This window comes from Coenobita brevimanus, chromosome 4 (genome assembly GCF_032717465.1).
Source record: "Coenobita brevimanus isolate Jiangsu-jjx chromosome 4, ASM3271746v2, whole genome shotgun sequence".
Taxonomy (NCBI): Eukaryota; Metazoa; Arthropoda; class Malacostraca; order Decapoda; family Coenobitidae; genus Coenobita; species Coenobita brevimanus.
In genome coordinates, this window is record NC_136957.1 from 526,910 (window position 1) to 548,449 (window position 21,540).

General features: G+C 42.7%; 1 protein-coding gene across 3 annotated transcripts in view; it reads right to left on the bottom strand.

Annotated features, from left to right (window-relative positions):
• Nucleotides 1-3,493: 3,493 nt before the first annotated feature.
• Nucleotides 3,494-21,540, bottom strand: part of LOC145394638 (DDB1- and CUL4-associated factor 8-like) — a 35,433-nt gene continuing 17,386 nt past the window's right edge. For 2 of the 3 annotated variants that reach the window (XR_013896475.1, XR_013896476.1), the window contains 5 exons: nucleotides 20,513-20,643; nucleotides 19,604-19,723; nucleotides 18,551-18,673; nucleotides 17,460-17,669; nucleotides 3,494-9,886 (listed from right to left, as the gene is read on the bottom strand). Coding sequence is in view for 1 of the 3 variants with exons in the window: in XM_080268430.1 (XP_080124556.1) it covers nucleotides 17,520-17,669; nucleotides 18,551-18,673; nucleotides 19,604-19,723; nucleotides 20,513-20,643 (524 nt within the window). In the remaining 2 variants the exon portion in view is untranslated. Of the gene's footprint in view, nucleotides 9,887-16,849; nucleotides 17,670-18,550; nucleotides 18,674-19,603; nucleotides 19,724-20,512; nucleotides 20,644-21,540 lie in introns of those variants that run through there. The other variant, XM_080268430.1, reaches the window with a different exon arrangement.

Sequence of the window (21,540 nt, forward strand, 5' to 3'; positions counted from 1 at the left end):
ACCAGAGGAGGACCTACAACAGGTCGAGACCCCAGGCAAGAGGGTCTCCCTGCACCGTGACCAGAGTGAGGACCTACAACAGGTCGAGACCCCAGGCAAGAGGGTCTCCCTGCACCGTGACCAGAGGAGGACCTACAACAGGTCGAGACCCCAGGCAAGAGGGTCTCCCTGCACCGTGACCAGAGTGAGGACCTACACCTTACAGTGACAAAGTGATATCGCCCCAGAAACTCGGGCAAGAATAGTGACTTCCCCTTCCCTGTAGTGATCCAGTGACAGAGTGAACCAGCGGGATTACACCAAAAAGTGTCCGTAAATACCTTCCCCTAACAAAGACTATAAGTTCTGGGTTCATCCGAACAGTGCTATCCCAAAGTCCAATCTAGAGTAGTCTCCCCCCTTGTCAGTGTACGCGCGGGCGAGAGTTGCCGCGCCGAGCCTAAACAGTGAACTCTAGTGCTCTACCCCCCTTGTTAATTTATAGTAATAATCCCTCCTCGGCTCATCAAGCCCAGAAATCTCCATTGTCCCGACACGCTAAGACCTTTTGGACTTTGATACCAGTGAATCCCATCCACTTACGGACTCTTAACCTATTATAAAGCATAATTAAGGAGTGTGTGAATATCCCATATTACACTAACGTAACTCTGTATGTCTGCATCCTCTGTTTATAATACCATCTTATGTGATATTGTTAAGGTGTTGTAATTAAGGTAATAGATGTGTTAAAGGTGGACTGCCTAGTTTTTATGTCCTGTTCCCTTGTTAGTGCATTACTTCCGGTCCGGAAAAAGGACCCCGTTCAGTAGCTAGTGTCTTTAGTACGAGGAGTCGGCCTAAAAACACTCAGCATAACAAAGACGAATACCCATACAGAACGGAAAAATGCAGCCCTAAGGGGTCCCCGACAGACTCGGGATTGGGGGATACAGCTTACTTCCAGCCAGAGTCACATAATCATAATACATGACCTACCTTAATGTAATGGTGTCTGTGTCTCCCACAATTCGAAAAAGCAGCCATCCAGTGTGCACCGAGGTGAAAAACCGTGAAATCCACCTGCATCATAGCACATGCCTTCCTGACTCCTTAGTGTTTATTTTAACTTTTTAAGTATCTATACTTCCATCGAAAAGACGATCACACTCGAGTCTAAGAGAGAATCGGAATCTCTTCTCTAATCCCCTCGTTATACATAGGAATTTTCGTTATTCCCTCGTAAGTTCTCTGAATACGCACAAAACTTTTCAAAACCAATGTTGGAATACGTTTTATAATAAAGGGCTAAGCTGATTATGAAGTCTTTCCACTTCATCTCCCTGGAGTTGTACCCTTGTTTATCCGCTCTAATCGCGCTACAAAATGTATATATATATATATATATAAATATATATATATATATATATATATATATATATATATATATATATATATATATATAAATATCACTCGGTGTTTGTCGATTGTTCACTTGGTTAATGTCTCGTATGTATTGTATCCTAACGTTAAAGGATGAAGTGAAATATATACCTTAACTCATAGTGAACTTGCTAAATAAATTGAGATGTAAAGAACGACGGGGAATCGTCCTGATGGCGAATTGTTGCGGAACCGACTATGATAATGAATAAGGAATGTCTATCTGTCAGTTCATATCAGTCTATCTATTTGTATCTATCAGTCTGTCTGTCTACCTTTATATGTATGTATCTATCAGTTGATGTAGTGCTGCCTACTTCTTCCTTAGCCTTATCATTCTTTTTCTGTGCCTGTCCTCCTCTCTTCCTATTTCTCCCATCTTTCCTGTCACTTCTTATTGTTTTTCTTTCCCTTACAGGTGGCTTTACATTGAGTGACAAGCCAAATGGTTTCATGTAAGCCAAGAAACCATTTACAACGCTGGGTGGTAACCATATAACCAAACCATACGTGCTCCCTACGTGTCAACAGGTGGGTTGGTGGAGGGTTAGTGCCCCTCCCCGTAAAACAAATAACTCAAAGTCAGATGACCACCCCTTACGAGATTACGGCGTCTGGCAATAGATAGATAGATAGATAGATCTATCAGTGTCTGTGTCTACCTTTATATGTATCTATTAGTCTGTCTGTGACTACCTTTTTATGTATGTATCTATCTGTCTATCGCTAAATGCCTTAACTTAAACCCATAAGGGGTGGCCACAAATGAATTGCCTCTTTGTCACCCTGCCGTCTACCATCAGGCTGGCCTCTCTCCAACGCACACCTCCTCTCTCAGATAGCTTACCTCCAACCCATCCTGTCCTCTCATCCTCGGTCTCCTCCTCTCCCCCTTCACCTCGATCATGTACTTTTCTAGTCAATTTCTCATTCTTCATTCTAAGTTGTTTGGTGAATGAAGCCCCTGGTCAGACTCCGTATAATCTCATTTATCACAAGAATCAGAGGAGTAAGAAAGTACCAGGTGGAACTGAAAGAATTCCACCCAGCAATGGAGATACTTTTTAAGATGCAATAGTTTCTGCCCAACTTGGATCCTTCTCAGCTATAGTCTCTCTCTCTCTCTCGAATGCTGACTTGTAACAACACTAGAATATGATGCTAGTCACAAAGAAGTGCTATGGAGGGTGTTGAGCTATATTATTGTCTTTTTCTTCAACCGAGTTACCCGAAATGAACTATAAAAAGACAAAAATCTCGTTCAAATTAATGAGAAAAAACTAAAGCAATATGCATCTTTGTCCACTGCATCTCATTCAGGCAGCTGTGACTCCAGCAAAGTGAGAGGCGGAAGTAAATGGGCTATAGTAATGCATAACCCCTGCCCACCAGTTTCTGCACAGTAGGAGGTATGAGACAGCTTGTAATATGATGCTGAGTAATGGGGTGGCCACATCCTTACATGCAGAAACAGCAGGAGAGTCAAGTGAAGTGCTCTGTAATTTGCTGCATATGATTATAAACTCTTGATGATGAAGACTGTTCTTTTGTTCCTTACCCTTGGTCTGTCTGGCCAAGTAGACCCATCAATCAATAGGTAACTGGTTCTGTGGGGCCGTCCTATAGGTTCAGTACAGTACACGCACTGTGCGGCAAACCAGCACCCTCTTGTGGTAGACAATGCCCCACCAAGGTTGGACCAGGGTCCTTCCTATGGCAAGGTGCAGGGAAATATGGAGGATTGGCTCTGGGGTGGATGCCACAGCTGCTTCACCCACGATGTACAGTGCCACTACATGCAGGCTTCTCATCGGTGCTATGACCGCATAAAGTGACACACACATTTTATCCAGGTTCACCTGAACATCAACCCACAGTAGGCTAAAGTTGTCTCACCTGCAGTTCACCATCCCCTTTTTAGGGCACAGAGAGGGAGTTGAAGGATGTTTGTGCAACCAGGCAGTGAAGCATCCTGGTTAAGTTAGTGCCACCACATGCAGGCATCCCTCATCAATGCATCAGAACCCCGAAGGACACTTACAGCAATAAAACAAAGTCTTAAAAACATCTCTAGTTTACTGTACTTGATATTTACAAGGCAAAGTCATTAGTACAGAAATATGGGAGTACTGTAAATGGTAACTCTTACAAACCAGTATTCAAAATAAAAGACAACTGCAACCCCATTCTGCTTCAACTTAGTGACGGCGCGGGATTCACAAACATACAGTTGATCCGTCCTCTCATAAATCTTTCAGCTCAATGGCATCATTTACAGATCAATTCTTTGTTACCAAACAATTCATGAGGCTTACATGAGTCTACAATGTGTTTACTCTTACCTGTCAAAGACTGCTAACCCTTTCACCTTAGTTAATGGCCAGGTGTAGTCAGACTGGATGGCCAATTTGACTAGTAACCCAGAAGACTCATTCCTACCTCATAACTACGACTCATCTTGCTACCTTCCAAATAACTTCTTTCAGTTTACAAAGGCAATCTATAGTGTTTACTCATACCTGACAAAAATCCCTAACCCCCTTTTAGTTCAGCTGTTGGCCAGTAGTCAGACTGGATGGCTGATTTGACTAGTAACAGGGGAGACTCATTTTAACCTCATAACTAATGCTCAACAAATTTCCTGCAACCATAACTAAGTATTTGGGTGTTCGCCAGTACCATCAGGTGAAAAAAAATGATCTATAGTCATGAAGGGGTTCATGAAGGCTATATCAACCTCTCCATTTAGTATACTTTTCCCTAAGCTAAATATAATCATTTGGTAGACTTGTTTCAACCTAACTTGGTCTAAAATTGCCATCTCTCCAACAAGAATGCTGAGTTTTAACAACAGATTAACACAAAAAATTATTCTGTAGTTTCACCTTAACTTGGCCCAGATTTTCCTCCTTTTGCAGCTTATTTCACACAGTTCAGTGGCAGAACAAGTCAGTACTGTGGCTATACATTCTTCCCATAGAACTCTGTGACTAGCATTATATTTTAGTGTTAATATATTTTACAACTAGGCATTCAAGATGGAGAGATGGTAATTTATGGCCTTAATTTTTTTTTTTAATGCAAGGAAGAAGGAACCAAAGGCCACAAGCCTATAAGATTGTTTCCACCAAGAAAAAACAAAAACAAAATAACAGAGAGCCAAGTCCAAGATCTGTTCATTTCAAAATGCCTGGACACACTGCATTTGAAAGACTGGATGTCATAGGCAGTAGGAAATACAGACTGAGGAAGACAGTTCTAGAGCTGACCTGTTGCATACATGAAGGACTGCGAGTAGAGGTTAACTCCTGCACTACTGAGATGGACAGAAAAGGGATGAGAGCTTGTTACTGGACAAGTGCTCTGTGTCTACCATAAAGGTGGAGGGATGCAAGCAGACAGTTCAGAGAAGCAGCAACCACTGAAGTAACGACGGAAAAGAGATAAAGATGAAACAGTGTGGTGAAGAGGCAGAGGTTGAAGGGAGCCGGTAACAGGACGCGAGTTAATGAGACAAAGAGTCTTTCACTTCACCTTGTTGAGATGAGCTGTATGTGGGGAGCCTCCTCACGTGAAAGTTGTACTCTACACAGGGGTGAATAAAACCCATGAATAAAGTCAACAACTGTGCAGGGGTAAAGAAGGCACAGAGTCGACTTAGCACACCTAATCTCATGGATGCAGATTTTACATGAGAGATAATATGATCTTTCCAAGATATCCCGAGAAAATGAAACCCCACGTATGCTTAAAGATGATGCAGGATTGAGTTGGATATGGTTAAAAATTAGTGGATACTCCTGCGGAAAATGTTGTCAGGTTGAATGACGTAAGAACTGAGTTTCTGATGCATTAAAAACAACAAGATTACATTTACCCCAGAGATATGAGCTAAGTCAGACATGGAGATGGATGCTGTGAGAAGCAAATGGAAAGGTGAAGGGTGGAGTAATCAGTGTATGCGTCGATAGGGTTAGATGTGCAGCTTAGTTCACTGATGAAGGAAGAGCTCTGAGGAACACCAATACTGATGGCTCTAGACGAATGGAGACCATCTACAACAGCAGCTATAAAACGGCCAGAAAGGAACCTAGAGATGATGGCACTGATAAAGGTATAGAAACCATAAGGGGGCAGTTTAAAAATTGGAGATTTATGCCAGACTCAAGCAAAAGCCTTTGAGATGTCAAGTGCAACAGCAAAAGGAGGATGACTAGGGAGTCTGAATGGTAGGTAAGAAGATTGCCAGTGGAGCATCCCAGGCAGAATCCACACTGATGACTGGAAAGAGGGTTGTGATAGGAGATGTGCTTTAAAATTTTTTAAAGAACAGATTCAAAATACAGGATGTTAATGCAACTAGGTGATAGTCAGACGACTGGGAATGGTCACCCTTCTTTGGAACTGGCTGAATGAGAGCAAACTTTCAGCAAGATGGAAAGGTACAAGTTGACAGACAAAGGCGAAAGAGTTTACCTAGGCAGGGTGCATGCACAGAAGCACAGTTCTTGAGGACAACAGGAGGGACCCCATCAGGCCCATATGCCTTGTTAGTACTGAGGTCAGTGATGGCAGAAAATGCACTGAGGAAATTTTAATGTCAGCCATGAAGAAAAGAAGTCAGAGGGGAGTTGGAGGAGTGAAATGAGTACAGTCTTGAAGGAGTGCTACAGAAAGAATTAAGCGCCACAATACTGTCTTATTCAGCCCCTGGGCTATATGAACTAGCCTGTAAAAGGACAAAAATCTGGGCCAAGTTAAGGTAGTCATGAAGAAGTGCTCTAGAAAGGATCTGAGCCATAGTACTGTCTTATTCTGCTCCTGACCTACATGAAATAAGCTGCAAAAGGACAAAAAATCTGGGCTATGTTCAGGTGCAATGACTCTAGGATCAAGAATACAAGAGGAAACACATCAGCGAACTGAAACGGGTTGAAGAGTAGATGTGTACAGCTGAAACGCTACTCTAAGTGAATGACCTGGTGAAACATGCTTCTTGTTCCTGACTGAGGGGTTAAATGCACAAAAAATACACTCACTTCTAACTTCAAAACAACTTCAAGAATGAAACACTAGCACCTTCAAGTGAAGATACTATTCATCAGAAACTTAGCAATGAAATACCATTATGTGAAATGCCTAGCCCCGGGCTCCTATGATCCTTATGGGGCAATACAGGCTCCATGCTTCTAGCCATTCTTGTAAAAACAAATCCACCTCGGTGCGAAGGGTGAGAGGTGTGAACTCTGAGGGTAGAGTTGCAAGAGGCAGACCAAAAAATGTCTTGAGATAGGATCATACGAAGTGAACTCAGGGATAAAGGACTGAATAGGGAGGCTAGAGATTAAACAGCATGGTGACCAAGGCTGATACTTGCAAGTACAAGTACTGTACTGTATATTGGAGCTTGAATAAAAGAACAGAATTACTGTTCATCCATTGTAAGCGATGGAGCGTGTCATCCTTTTGCATCTATTTCCTGTAGCTCAGTAGCAGGATATAACAATACTATGACTCAGCATCCTTTCCACTGAACTTCTCCACGACTAACACCATATTCTATTGTTAATCACTTGACAGAGCTCATTATTCAAGATGGCAATTTTAAGCCTAGTTAAAGTGAAGAGAGTATAGTAATGAAAGAAACATTATCCCAAGTTATTTTATTTTCCAAGAATGATAAGGAAAAATGAGAGTAGAATCTTATGTCTCTTAGTCTTCCTGCTGAAAAAAGAATCATAGTTACAACAGGGAAATGTTCGTAAGTTCTGTCTGTGAATCCCGCCCCACTGCTGTAATTGAGCCACACATCTCAAAAGAACAATTGAATAGTAGCATAACAACATCAAAGCTTGTTATTATTACAGATTGGCAATTATCCGGAACAACACTGCCCTTATGGGTTAGATTAGGTTAGCATTGGTTAGGCTACATATCAACCAATTTAAAACTTAACCTAATCTAACCTAACCTAACCCATTCTAGCCTAACTTAACCTTTACTCACAGGGGCAGTGTTCTTTTGGATAATTACCAAGATATTTAATGGTACAGTGTAATCTCTCATTTCAAAACACAACTTGATGAGGAAAACCTGTCTAACGTAAACATGAGTACTGGATAATGCCACCCACACACAAAGAGAGTATGAGAGAACAAAAACAATTAGAATTATGAAGGCAATATCAATATACATTATTTTACAGTTGTCAAAAATATATATTGCAACAACGAGAGCCTGAAAAATCTACACAAAACCAAACCAGAGAAAGACTGAAACATTAACTATCCCAGGGTCATGAAGAGTTTTGCTGAACGAAAAGCTGCGGCAGTTCTGATGTCACAATATACATTAAGCCAACCAAGCCTCACACATCTCTCAGTTCGGATGCCCCGATACACGTTAAACACTACATCTTAACCCTCAAATCTGACGATGCATTTTTCTTCCCATTCCTGTTCCCTTCAGATGATTTTACTCAGCTTGGGAAAGACCTACTGAGCCGGAGAGGTTAGATACAGCCTTCATTAATCCCTTCACTCCAAGTGGTCTTTCTTAGTGAGGATAAAATTGTCTGAAGATAATAGTAGTAGTAGTAGTAGTGGTTGTAGTAGTAGCAACAGTAGTAGCAGTAGTAGTAGTAGTAGTAGTAGTAGAAGTATTGCAACCTCAAGCTCATCTAGTTGTGAACCCAATAGACTGCAGGCTCAAGTTCCCCTTCATGTACAGTCCACCAGCCTCCTTTTTGGGGGGAGGGAGTGAGAGAGTTGAGGGACATCCAGTTCAATCAATGCCACCACATGAAGGCATCCCTCACAGCACATCTGAAGACAGCAGGGATAAAATAAAATAAAAAATACATAATCTGATTTAAGGGGTTAAGCCAACTGACCCTAAAACGCTGGCAACTGTGTGTGTCAGCCTTGCACGGCTTTTGTTTTGAGTGGCACTGCCTTTACCCTAGAACAGGATAGCATCATTAACCCCTCCTATCTGACAATGATATTTCTAGTTTATTTTTGCCACCTCTATATGATTTTACTCAGCTTAGAATCTTCAGAGTCAGTTTGTTTTGATACCTAAACCCCTTTTCAGTTCCGTTTAAATTTATCATTTTTTAAGCAAGCAAGGAAGAAAGAGCCAAAGCTAGAAGCCCACTATAATCTTTCCTTAGAAAAATAAATAAATAAATAAAAGCTAGATATAGTTGCACTGGATGGCTAATTTGACTAGTAAACCAAGCAGACTCGTTCCTATCACATAACTAAGGTTCACTGAATACCACGCACCCATGACTCAGTATTAAAGATGTGAAAGTGGACCAGCTCTATTCAAAAAACCGACTGACTAATACTGAAAGGGTTAATTAAACTGAAAGGGCTAATTATGGTGAAAGGGTTAATTATGAAAGGATTAATTGTAATACTGAAAGGGTTAATCAAACTGAAAGGGCTAATTATGGTGAAAGGGTTAATTATGAAAGGATTAATTGTACTGGAGGGATAATTAATGTTGTTTAATGGCTCAACGTCAAAAAGTCTCCTCTTGGCAGCATAAAACTGTCTGGATATGGGAAGAAAAAATAAATACACATACCACCCGAGAGCAGGTTTAAGTTCGGTCAGTCTTATATACTGATCTAACACAAACCTTACCTAACAAGACCTAACCTAACTTCATCTAACAAGACTTACTGTAACCTAACCTTGAAAGCCACATACTTGTACTGTACTTGCCTTTCGCTTCTCTGCTGAGACTATGGCTGACAGATGCTAAGGTTACAACTGAAGTGTGCGGCTTTCACAGTTACACTAGGCCTCGTCAGGTGTGGTCTGTGTATTATCTGTACGTAAGACTGTGGAACTGAACTTAATCATTACTTAAAGGACATGTTTTTGTATACTACAGTAGCTGTGTTGTCTCCCTACTTAACCTCCTCAGTCTGATGATGAAAGCTGCTATATATTCTTGATACTGGTAGACTTTTTCAAATGAGAGTTACATACATCAACCCCTTCACAATCAGAGGGTTGGCCTAAGCTGAATAAAATCATCTGGTGGCAGTAGGAACAGAATATAAAATTGTCATTGGATTGAAGGGAGAAAAACAAGGAAAAAAAAACTGTATTCCCAACCTAAAATCTTCACCATGAATGCCCCCACAATGGACACCTCTAGGGGACTGTTTATTTTTGTAAGTTACTCTAGTTGTGTTGCCTCCCTACTTACAAACTTGCATTTCACACCTAAAGGCTCCAACTAGGATGAAGCTTCTCAGTTCCTGAAATACAAAATACCAAGGCGAGCTGAACTGCGACCCCCTTACCCTATGCCTCTCAGTACGAAGATGTCTCCTTTTGTTTATGCTCTGCCACCTCTCTGGGAGCATCCAGCTGAAGTGGCCAGTTTCCTGCCGTCCCACCAGGTTTACGTCCAGATAAGCCTGGGCCAAAACATCAGTTACCTACAGTCAGAAGCGAATGACAGTGTTAAGAGAAATACTTGAGATGGTTTGGCTACGTGGAAAGGATGGAGAATGAAAGACTGACTAGAAGAGTGTGTATGAGTGAGGTAGAGGGGAAGGATGACATCAAGGGAGAGAGAAAGAGAGAGAGAGATTGATGGGAGGACAGCCAAATGAACAGGGTGACATGGATGTGGTATGTCTGCAGGCACATCTTATGGAATTAGGGCATCTGGCTATAGATAAATAGGCTTTAGACAACAATCTTATCTTACTCTTGGGCCATGGTAGCCTAGCCCTGGATCCCTGTGTTTCTGATGGGGCAAAAAAGGACTGAGTGGATGGATGGCTGGGTGGATGGGTCTCAGCTACAGAAAACACACAGAGTAAAGGAGCTGTGATGCCTGGTGGTGTAGTGGGTTATGGCACACCAACTGGATGTGGCCCATGAGGGTTAACATCCAAGGGATGGTTGTGGTGCATAACTCACAATGTCATTCAGGAAAAAGCAAGTGGTCATCCTTGCATTAAATGTTGTGATCGAGAAGCCTAACCCTGGGCCTCCACCCTCCTGGGGGGGCAGGGGGTTGAAAAGGATGATAGCCAGAAGAAAGGAACTCTCCCTCTCCAATTTTTTTTCGTGTAGGCAAAACTCTCCTGGATATTACACCATGTACATGTGCAGACAGGTATTCCTTCTCACCTGTCTATCTTTAACCTGTAACTACGGCACCATCACACATGAGCTCAGAACATAATACGTTTGCATGGCAGCTGATACCAGTAAGTATTGGATACATTCATGGAACTTGTGTAACTCTGCCATACTTAAAGTGTAGAGATATCACGGTGGGAAGGAATACCTGGCCACAAGAGTACTTGATGCTGATTTGCTCCGAGTGGGTGAATACCTATATAGTTACGTCCATTTACTGTGTTACCTATTTTGACCATCTTTTTAGCCAATATTCAGATACCTGTATATTAAACCTGACAAAGATCCCTGACCCCTTTCAGCTGATGGCAATGTGTAGTCAGACTGGATGGCCAGTTAACCATTTGCTAAGGAGACTCATTCCTGCCTCATAACAAAGGCTCACTGAAAATCCAGCAACCATGACACGGTGTTCATGATATGAGAGTGGTTGTTTCCTCGGGTGAAAACAAACTAGTTAGGCCTACGGTAATTACACTGGTACCTATAAACCTGACATGTCTACTTCCCTAAAGCAGTATCATCAGGTTTTACAGTATTTCACTATGTAATCCTTTACTGTCCTGTAAGGAGCAGGGTGGCCCAGGACTACATAAACCACCCCACATAGTAAAGGCAAGTGACCAGTTCCTTTTCCTTGAGTGGCATAATGTGACCAGTAAACTCCAACCACTACTTAGATTTAAAACCTTATGGGTAAACTCCAGTTAGAGCACCTCAACTCAGATATCTAGTAATTTACAGCACCAATTCCATTTAAAAAAAAAAATTATATTCTAGAACTTACACCTGGCTTATAAGGACAGCCTGCATATCCTTTGCCACAGTTTTATAACACACAACAACCACGTCGTTCTTCTTTATGACTGTGTATCTCATTACGTTCCCTTGAGTTTTTTCACACCATGTAACCCCAGATCATGGTTACTAAGGTTTTGGTAATAAGTCCTGGCCTAATAATGTACTCAATCCGTGCAGCACCTACAGACCACCTTCTATAGTTCATTCATCTTAACCTGGCAAAGATTTCTGTCCTTTTGCAGCCTATTTCTACTAGTTCAGTGGCTGAATAAGACAATATTATTGCCCTGCACCCTTCCCAATGCACATTTTTGTGATAAGCACCATGGTCTAGTGTTAACCTCTTGCTACAGCTCAGCATTCAGGACGGAGATGGCAGTTTTACACCTAGATAAAATGAACACAGTACAGGCAGCCTAGGCTTCTTAGCACCTCTTCCTGACCATATGTACTTTGGATATTGCACCTTCTCATGTATGTAATTCATACTGATGTAATATCAACCTTATCTGCATGAATAATATACAAGAAAATGGGGTATTTGGCCACAGCATGTGCCCAACTCAGGGAAGATGGACGCCCCCTGCCCTGCTTAGTCCTGGGTCACCCTTGGGCAGGGTGTTGCATCTGTTAGTCCACCAAAAAGGTAGTGGGTGGATGGTAACCATTGTCCCGGGAGGTACTACTATGGAGTGAAATGATAGCTGGCCTTGCACAACACTCCCAAGCAGGGAACTCAACCACAGATACCAAGTAGTCAAAGTCCAGGCTGAGACTACTACTCACACATATCTCCTATACACAGCTCATCCTCATGGGGGTTATACCTCCTTCATTTTTCCCTGCACCTCACCATGTGGAAAGATTCTGTTCCCACCCAGGAGAGGCACTGTCTGCCACAGGAAAGTGGCTGCTTGCTTGTGGTCAATGGGTCTGCTTGGCTGCTCAGCTAAACAGACCCAAGTGGAGAAAAACCAACAACAACACTTTGATATTCTCTTGTATGATATATATCACTTAATACTGGCACTGGAACAAGATTGGAACAATATACTGGTACAAGAGAAGGTAGATGAGGAGAAGCATTTGAGAGAGTGAGAGTGTGTGAGAGAATTAGGTGGTTCAAGGTGTTCCTGTTACAGCCAGGGGTTCCCAGGAGGAAGCACGGCGCTGGAGATGATGATGATGAATTTTCACATAATTGGCTCATGTAGGATAAGTATATAATTTTACAGGTAAGAAACTATTCATTTAATTTCCATTACATGTAGGTACAGCAAGTATTCAATGGGATCAGACCAGCAACCTTATGATTTTGTTAAATTGGTCAGCAGTTTGGTTGCCTATCTGTCCATCACCAGATGCCTCAATCCAATAAGGGAAGGCCACAAACAAATCACCTCCATGTCACCCTGCTCTCTTCCATCTGGCTGCCATTTCTCCAACTCACACCTCCCTCTCTCATACGAGGTCTGCTCAGATAGTATCCAACCAAAGGCTCTTAAATAATAACTAACTTGTTGGGCGAGGACACTATTCCCCCTCAAAGCAGGCCCCTTCTGACTTAACACACTTAGCACAGCATTCTGTCCACTGCCTGGAACATTTTTCAAGGCTGGTTTTTGGTATCTCCTGCAGGAGCTTTGTCGCATACGTCGTGATCTCGTCTCGTGAATCAGGAACCCTTCAGCGGAGTTTTGAGCTTGGGGAATAACCAAAAGTCACACGGAGCCGTGCCTGGTGAGTAGGGAGCCTGCCAGACCTGCGTGGTGTTGCACTTGGCCAAAAATTCCTGAATCAGTTCAGAAGAATGGGCAGGGGCGTTGCCATACTGCAACTTCCAACTTGCCGCTTTCCAAACATCTGGTCTCTTCTGCTGAACTGCATCACAAAGATGACGGATAACGCTGAGACTGTAATGTTTGTTGACAGTCTGACCTTCTGGTGCGTATTCGTGATGCACAACACCCTGGTAATCAAAAAAAAAAAACTGTCAACATGCATTTCACCTTGCTGTGAACCTGTTGTGCTTTTTTTGGCCAAGTTGACCTGCGTGCTTCCACTGGGACGACTGTGCTTTGGTTTCTGGGTCGTACCCATACACCCAAGTCACATCTGCAGTGATTACAGTCTTCAGAAAGTTTGGATCGCAATTTGCACACTTCAGCATGTCTTAAGCAACGTTCATCCGAGAGAAGAGATCATGATGAATGCGACAAAGAACCTGCGGAGTTACCGAAAAACAACTCTGGAAAATGTTTCAGGCAGTAGAAAGAACACTGGGCTACGTGTGTCAAGTCAGAAGGCGTCTACTTTGAGGAGGATTAGTGTCCTAGCTCAGCAGGTTAGCTATTTATTTGTTTTAGAGCCTAAGGTCGGATTCTTTCTGAACAGACCTCGTATACCTCTCCACCCGACCCCTCCATCTCATCGTTGGTCTCCCATTCCCCTTGCCCCCTTCATCTCACTCACATAAACTCTCCTTATCAGTCTCTCACTCTCTATCCTCTCCATGTGGCCAAACCATCTCAAAGTATTTTAACTAAGGGAGTATTAAGAATATTTTTGCATTCATCTGTCTCAAACCTACATGTTAAATTATATTACTTTCATTTTTCACATCAGCCAAGATCAAACAGCAGTGCAAAGAATCTATCGACAGACGTTTGAATCCTGTAAGGGGTGGCCGCAAACAAATCGCCTCCATTTTACCCTGTCCCCCGCCCTGCCCTTCCCCCGGCTAACACTCCCCTCTCTCATATACCTCTCCACACCATCCCTTTATCTCATCCTCAGCCTCCCCCTCCCTTTCCCCCCACCCACCTCAATCACATACACTCTCATCGTTATTCACTGCCCTTCCCCCTGCTAACACTCCCCTCTCTCATATACCTCTCCACTCCATTCCTCTATCTCATCCTCAGCCTACCCCTCCCTTTCCCCCCACCCACCTCAATCACATACACTCTCATCGTTAGTCTGTCGCTCTCGATGCAAAGAAAATGTCGCCAAACGAAAGCAAAAATTTAAAAAAGAAAGAAAAATATACTATACAAAAATTTATTCTCAATCTACATATACTGAATGAAGATAATGAAAGTGACATGAATCAGAAGGATTAAATATACAAGCCAATGTTTTATAAATAACAGTGAAATATTATAAAGGCATAAAAATAACAGCCAATCATTAACAAAAAAATAAAATAAAAAACTAATGGCCAATCATGTAATACCACAAAAAAATAAATTGACAATACATAATTGTACATACAGAAACCAAATTCACAGATTTTGTTTTATACACTAACAACAAACAGAAATGAAAATAATGATCATACTCTAAGCTTGTGAAGGACATGGGGCCAAATTTCTCTCATTCAGGGTTCGTGGGTTTGTGTTCTGGGTGACATACGGGGCTTTGCGGCGCCATTTCCTCAGCCAAAGATTTCCAGTACTACACCTAAACATTCTCTTGGCTGTTGGTGATAAATGGGCGACTGCCGTGGCCCATGGGAGGTACTACCAAGAGCGATATGTGGCTACAGGTTTGGTAACCCGCCACACGAACATCATTCTTGGGCAGGAAACATTCAGCCACAAGAACACTCACTCACTGATTCTTCTGCTGACTAACTGTGCGTACAGTTGAAGTCCAAGCCAAGACTCCCACAGTGTTATGAGTCTTATTATGGACCTCAAATTTTGCTGCAAGTCTTATTATGCATCTCAAATTTTATTACAAGTCTTACTACGCATCTAAAACTTTGTTACGAGCCTTAAGTATCATCATAATCATCCAGTCCTCCTTTCCCATCCATGGGCAGGGGTCTAAAACTCTGTTACAAGTCTTACTATGCATCTCAAATGTCTTTTTTTCCCCAATAGCTTTCAGTGTCTGTTGGGGAGTAATCAGTTGGTTCTGGTCCATAGAAAACATTAGCTGTATCATACCAACCCTAAACAGGATGCGTTATGGGGAAACATGGTGTCATTTTTTAGGTTAGAGTCCCTTGGTGCTGGACAGGGATGCCTTCTTGCGGTGGCACTGATATAGCCAGTCTGCTCCACTGCCTGGTTATACAAACATCCCTCAACTCCTTACCATCTATCTATCTACTGCCGGATGCCTTAATCCCATAAGGGGTGGCCACAAACGAATCACCTCCATGTCGCCCTGTCCTCCGCCATTTCATTGCCCTGCTCCCAGCTCCCACCACCTGTACCTATCCACTCCATCCTTCCTTACCTATCCACAAAAGAGGATGGTGGGCTGATGGAGGAAGGCAAATTCATCCAGCAGTCCACCTAGTTCACATTTTACATGGGCCTGGGGTTAGAACTACTAACATACTACTCCAAGCTACATATATGGCTGTCCAATTCAATCATCATCATCATCCTCATCATCATCCAGACCTCCTTTCCCACCCCTAAAGATCCACAACCTCTTTCAGCTCAGTTGACAGCCAAGTGTCATCGGACTGGAGGATGAATTTAAACAGTAACCAAGGAGACTCATCCCTCCCTCAAAACTAAGACTTGTTCGATTAATTACCTGTATCTCTCTAATACAGTATTTCAATTGTCAGTGTGGCCTAATTCTTCAGATGAAAACAAATCGATATAGAAGTTCACAAGACAGTAATTATGTTGTTGATGGATCAGTCTGCTGATGTGGGTGCTAGTGTGGTGGAGGGAGTAGGATATGTCTGCCAGTGTGGGTGTGGTGTGGCAGAGGAAGCAGGATATGTCTGCTTGTGTGGTGTGGCAGAGGGAGTAGGATATGTCTGCTGGTGTGGGTGTGGTGTGGCAGAGGAAGCAGGATATGTCTGCTGGTGTGGGTGTGGTGTGGCAGAGGGAGTAGGATATGTCTGCTGGTGTGGGTGTGGTGTGGCAGAGGGAGTAGGATATGTCTGCCAGTGTGGGTGTGGCAGAGGGAGTAGGATATGTCTGCTGGTGTGGGTGTGGTGTGGAAGAGGGGGTCAGATATAAATAATTGACACAGGACAGACACTGCTAACACTGTGCCGTCCCCCCAATACACGAACCATTAGTGGGCAGAGTGAAAGACGAGCCTGATAGCATTAAGGTGTGACTGGCAACTCATTATTTATTTTGCATACTAAACTTTCCTCTTCTCTTGGAGATTATTTCTGTTATGTCAGTACTGATATCAACTGAGTAAATAGCATAGAAGTGAGGTAGAGTCAGGATTCCTGGTGCCTGAAGGGTGAGTGTGCAGTCCATCATTTAATTGGATACTGGGTGTGCTAATGATCAGCTCACATTATCCTGTTCTTTTTTATTTTTTCCTTGCTTTCTAGGGGTGGGAAAAAGAGGCACGATGATGACAATGATCATGGTGTATCATGATGACCATGATGATGATGGTCATGATTCATCATGATGATGACAATGGATGTATGATGATGTATGATGTATGATGTTACTGATCATGTATGATGATAATGATTATGATAATGAGATAATTATGATGACAATGATGATGATGATGATGATGATGATGACAATGGACAATAATGATGATGACAATGATAATGACAATCACAATGATGTCATTATCCTCTTGCATGGTACTGCTGCAAGCTATGTCAACATTACTATGATATAAACAGAAGGAAATGTTAAGGTATAATATGGAAAACAAAATGCAAAGGCAGAGGTTTTACGAAGCCTGTCAAGCCACTCAGAACACAAACAAAACCCTCCTGTCATTTAGTGGTTGTTGGTCAAGGTAATGTCTAGGTGGGAGTTAGATGAAGGCCATTGTGTGGGTGTGGGTGTATGTGGGCCTCTGACACCTTGATACACTCAGTTGCACTCACAGGACATTTAGGAAAACGGCCATATAACACATTCATACATTCTCTTTAAATAAGACAGTCACTAGGAACCAGCCCACCACCTCCCACTGTGTTGGTGTTGCTAGTGGTGGTGTGTATGGATGCGAGTCACGTGATGGGTACTGTGTGGGTTGCTGACATCCTGGTACACTCGGTTTTACTAATAAGACCATTAGAAAGCATCCCAGTACCTCCCACAGTGTTGCTGCTGCTGGTGGTGGTGGTGTGTGATGGCGGGGTTTAAGTGTTGGCTAGTGTGTGGCGCACTGAACGCCACGGTGACCCTCAGAGTCGTCACTGTCATTGCTGTCGTCACTGGAGGACCCACCCGTACCAGCGTCACCCCCTCCGCCGCCGCCACCGCCACCGTCACCACCACCATTGCCACCACTTTCTGCCATCTGCTGATACAATGGGGAGTTAGACACTTAAATAAAACAAGGTGGCATTACAATGGTCTCATGCTTGGTATGTTTTCATTTTATGGCTTTCATGTTAAACTCAAGTAATTACTTTGAACTGTATAAAAATGTAACCACTAGTTGGCATCTGAAAGATGGTATTGAGGGGCTATAAAGACTCCTTTCTCACCCTCCCCCTTCACTCTTGTATTACCCTGAAGATGTCATGAAACAACAGACAAAAGTTCAGTATTCCACTCTTCTGCTTTCCAAATGAGTTATAATTCAAATTACTGTATTTATCACACATATTTGTGATTTGTTCTTCATAGACTATCATTTTATAAGGTAGTGTTCCACACTTGTACACAATAATCTGTTATTACATGATGAGTGATGTCAATGGTGCGTAGTATACTGCAGCATATTTGTTAAGTGTCCTAACCCTGAGCTTCCTTCTCATTATCTTCCATATTACAAGCTGAATGGTTTCCTGTACACCAGGAAACCATTTATTATGCTGGGTGGTAACCACATAACCAAATTATGAAGCCTGGTGGTTTAGTGGGTAATTAAGGCGCTCCAATCGGATTGAGCCTTCGAAGGTTTATATCGAAGGGGTGGTTGGGGTTTATTGCTCATGTAATGCCACTCAGGGATGAGTGAGGCTGGTCACTCTCATTTTAAATGTCAGGACCAACTTTCCTAGCCCCGGGCTCCAACGCTTCTTGAGGAGCAACGTAGGATTGGAGGATGGATGGATGGATGGTCCTTTGCTGGGAGGCCAAGGAAAACATGGGATGATGTTCTGGGAAATGACCTCGAGGTTAAGAAACATGAGGCAGTCACGCATCCCCCCACCACACACACACACAACATACCCTGCGTCTGCGTCTGTCGGTGCGTCTAATATGGTGCCATAGAACCATCAGCATCTGTGTGTCTAGGCCCGTGAACTCCTCATTACGCTCCTTCTCTCGCTTCACCAGGTTGTTTTTCACCAACTGCAAGTAAAGTATTTTTAAGGCTGGTGCATCCATAACCTGCATGTCTGTAGTGTCTGCATACAGTACTACAGTGGCCATCCTTAAATTTCCAAGACACCACTGATCAAACCCGACTGGCGAACTCCACTCCAGTGACATTTCTTATCTTATTTTTGCTCCCTCCTAAAGGTTTTACTCAGCTACAGGGCAACTTTCTGAAGTAGGGAGTTAGTTCTATCCATCATGAATCTCTAGAACTGGAGGTCTGTCTGAACTTGAGGAAAATCACATGACAATTGTTATCATTTTGTATCAGTTATAAGGACTCCAACATGCTTCCAAGCATTGGCCTTGGTCCCCTAATGGCGGCTCTCCACACAGTTCGATCTCTAGCAGCCTCCCTATTTAGTCCTTGAGGTCAGACTCAATGACCTCATCCCAGGTCTTATTCAGACTGCAACAACAAAAAAATGCAACTGCAGGCATTCATACTATTACTAGCCAAACAACAGCTACTGTCTTAGGTATTTCACTCCCTGCTGATTTTACTCACCACACAGAAATACCCTGTTAGGCAACAAGCAAAAAATGAGTTATAATCACAAACAAATAGATCAGTTACAATTCATCCTCGTAAAACTTTATCAGACACATACTGAAGATGTGTCCAAGTACAAAGGAGTCACACGGAGCTCATGTGTTATTCTATGCACCAAGAAAGTTCAATATAAGCTTGTTAAAAATTATCACACATGTGGTGAAGACTACAGGCCTATCCATGTAAAGGAAAACCACATGGGCATCACATGTTATTCTGAGCAGAGTGACCTTACAATATACCATAATTCTGTAAAAGTTTATCTGACATATAATGAAGCCCAATTGTCCATATACAGTATATAAGAACCACAGGGAGTTTACATGTAATTCTAAGCAGTGACAACTTACATTATCGAGGTTTGGTAGCGCCGGGTCGTTCTCGCATGTGGGGACCCAGATCTTGATGTCGTCGTCAAGCCCACTGGTGGCCAACACTGGGATGTGTGGGTGAGGCTCAAGTACATTTACCTGTGTTGTAATGGAACAGGTAAAAATATATAATTAGTTTCAGTATAGTTTTAGTAATTCTGTTACAGATGTATGGATGAAGTTCAAGCATCTCTACCTGTGCAGTACTGTGGCAGACTGGGTAAATATACACATCAGTTACAGCCCATTCACGGAAGTTATACTGTAGCTTGTTTATTTCATCCTATATCAACTGTAGTGGCCCAGTGGCTACTGTTGGTAGTGATAAAGCTGCTGACCCAGTGGTGCCTGAGTCTGAATCCCAGTGCAGTCAGCTGGCATCAAGAATCAGGTGTCCATCCACCCTTTGTGGGTTGGTAGGTAAAATGAATATATACAGCAATACCTAAGGGAGGTGCTGTAATCTTTTATGCTGTCTCAGAATAGTGGGTAAACGACCCACCACAGACTCAAATGCCAAAGTTAAAGAGATGAGCACCCTAGCCAAGCACCTCTGCAGAAATCTGGTAAAAGAATGATCTGTTAAAATCATGTCACTTACATTTTTATTTTAGCCATCTCTTAACATTTTATCAACCCTTTTAGTCCAATGATGCATGTTTCTATTATTCTGTCTATCTTACATTAATCCTCTAAGAAGTGGCTACAAACCAATCCCCTCCACATCACCCTGTCCTTTGTCATCTGGAAGCCCTCCCTCCAATTCACACACACCCTCCCTCTCATATCTATCTCCACTCCATCCCTCCATCCCAGCCTTGGTCTTCCCCTCCTCCCCTCCCTCCTCTACTATTGCTACAGAACAATGACTTAACCCTAACTACTCACCACTCCATTCTCATCCCCCGCCATACACTGTACAATGGCTTCTGTCTCTCGGTGCCAGAAGAATATGTTGCCACAGTCCGAACCTGACACCACGTACTGGCTTCCAGGACCAAAGAAATTCACCCCCTTCACTGTGGAGAAAATATAATCATCACTCAATGTCCTCTTTTCTATCCTTTTTACACAAATGCTGGTTAGTCAAGAGAAACCACTGCCACCACCACCACCACCACCACCATCATAACCTTCCTCCTTCCTATCCTCTTCTCATACATGTTGGTTAGCTAACCAGACACAAATATCACTGCATCCAAAACTTAGCTCAAAATTCTCTTCCCAACCTGATCACCGACAAATAAATTATCATCACTGCCAGGAACATTTTTCCTTCTTGAAAAATGTTCGGATGATGTGGATGATTTCTTAAAATCTGTGTTCAAGTGAGGGACAAGAATTTTATTTATGGCCTGAATGCAATTAGAGTATTTTATGTTTGTATTTACTCAGCAACATTGGGTCTGGTTAGTACTTGGATGGGTGACCGCCTGGGAACACCAGATGCTGTTGGCATCCCTAAGTGTCAAGTGGGGTTGGTGGAGGATTAGTGCCCCTCCCTGTAAAACAATTAACTCTAAGCCGTTGGCCACCCCGTTTGGGATACATGGCGTCTGGCAATGAATGAAAAAAAAAAAAAATTACTCAGTTTTAACTAGCTGTTGTGTTTGGGCAAGCAGTAGCATATAGGATTCAGCTGTGCTTGTGTTTTCCTGTCTCCATATCTACTTTTATTCACCTGCTTTTCAGGGGATGTTGTGCTCAGCTCATTGGCCATACTCTTCACAGCTTCAATATAACAGAAACCAGCAGAGATACAGTAGTTGCAGCCTCAGGTTCATCCGAAACTTGAACCTGGTGAACTGCAAGCTGAAGCTGCCTTATCCTGCATTACACCATGGGAGACTGGGAGTGAGCTGAGGGATATTTTAAAACCAGACAGAGGAGCCACTCATTTATTCCTCTCCAGCACC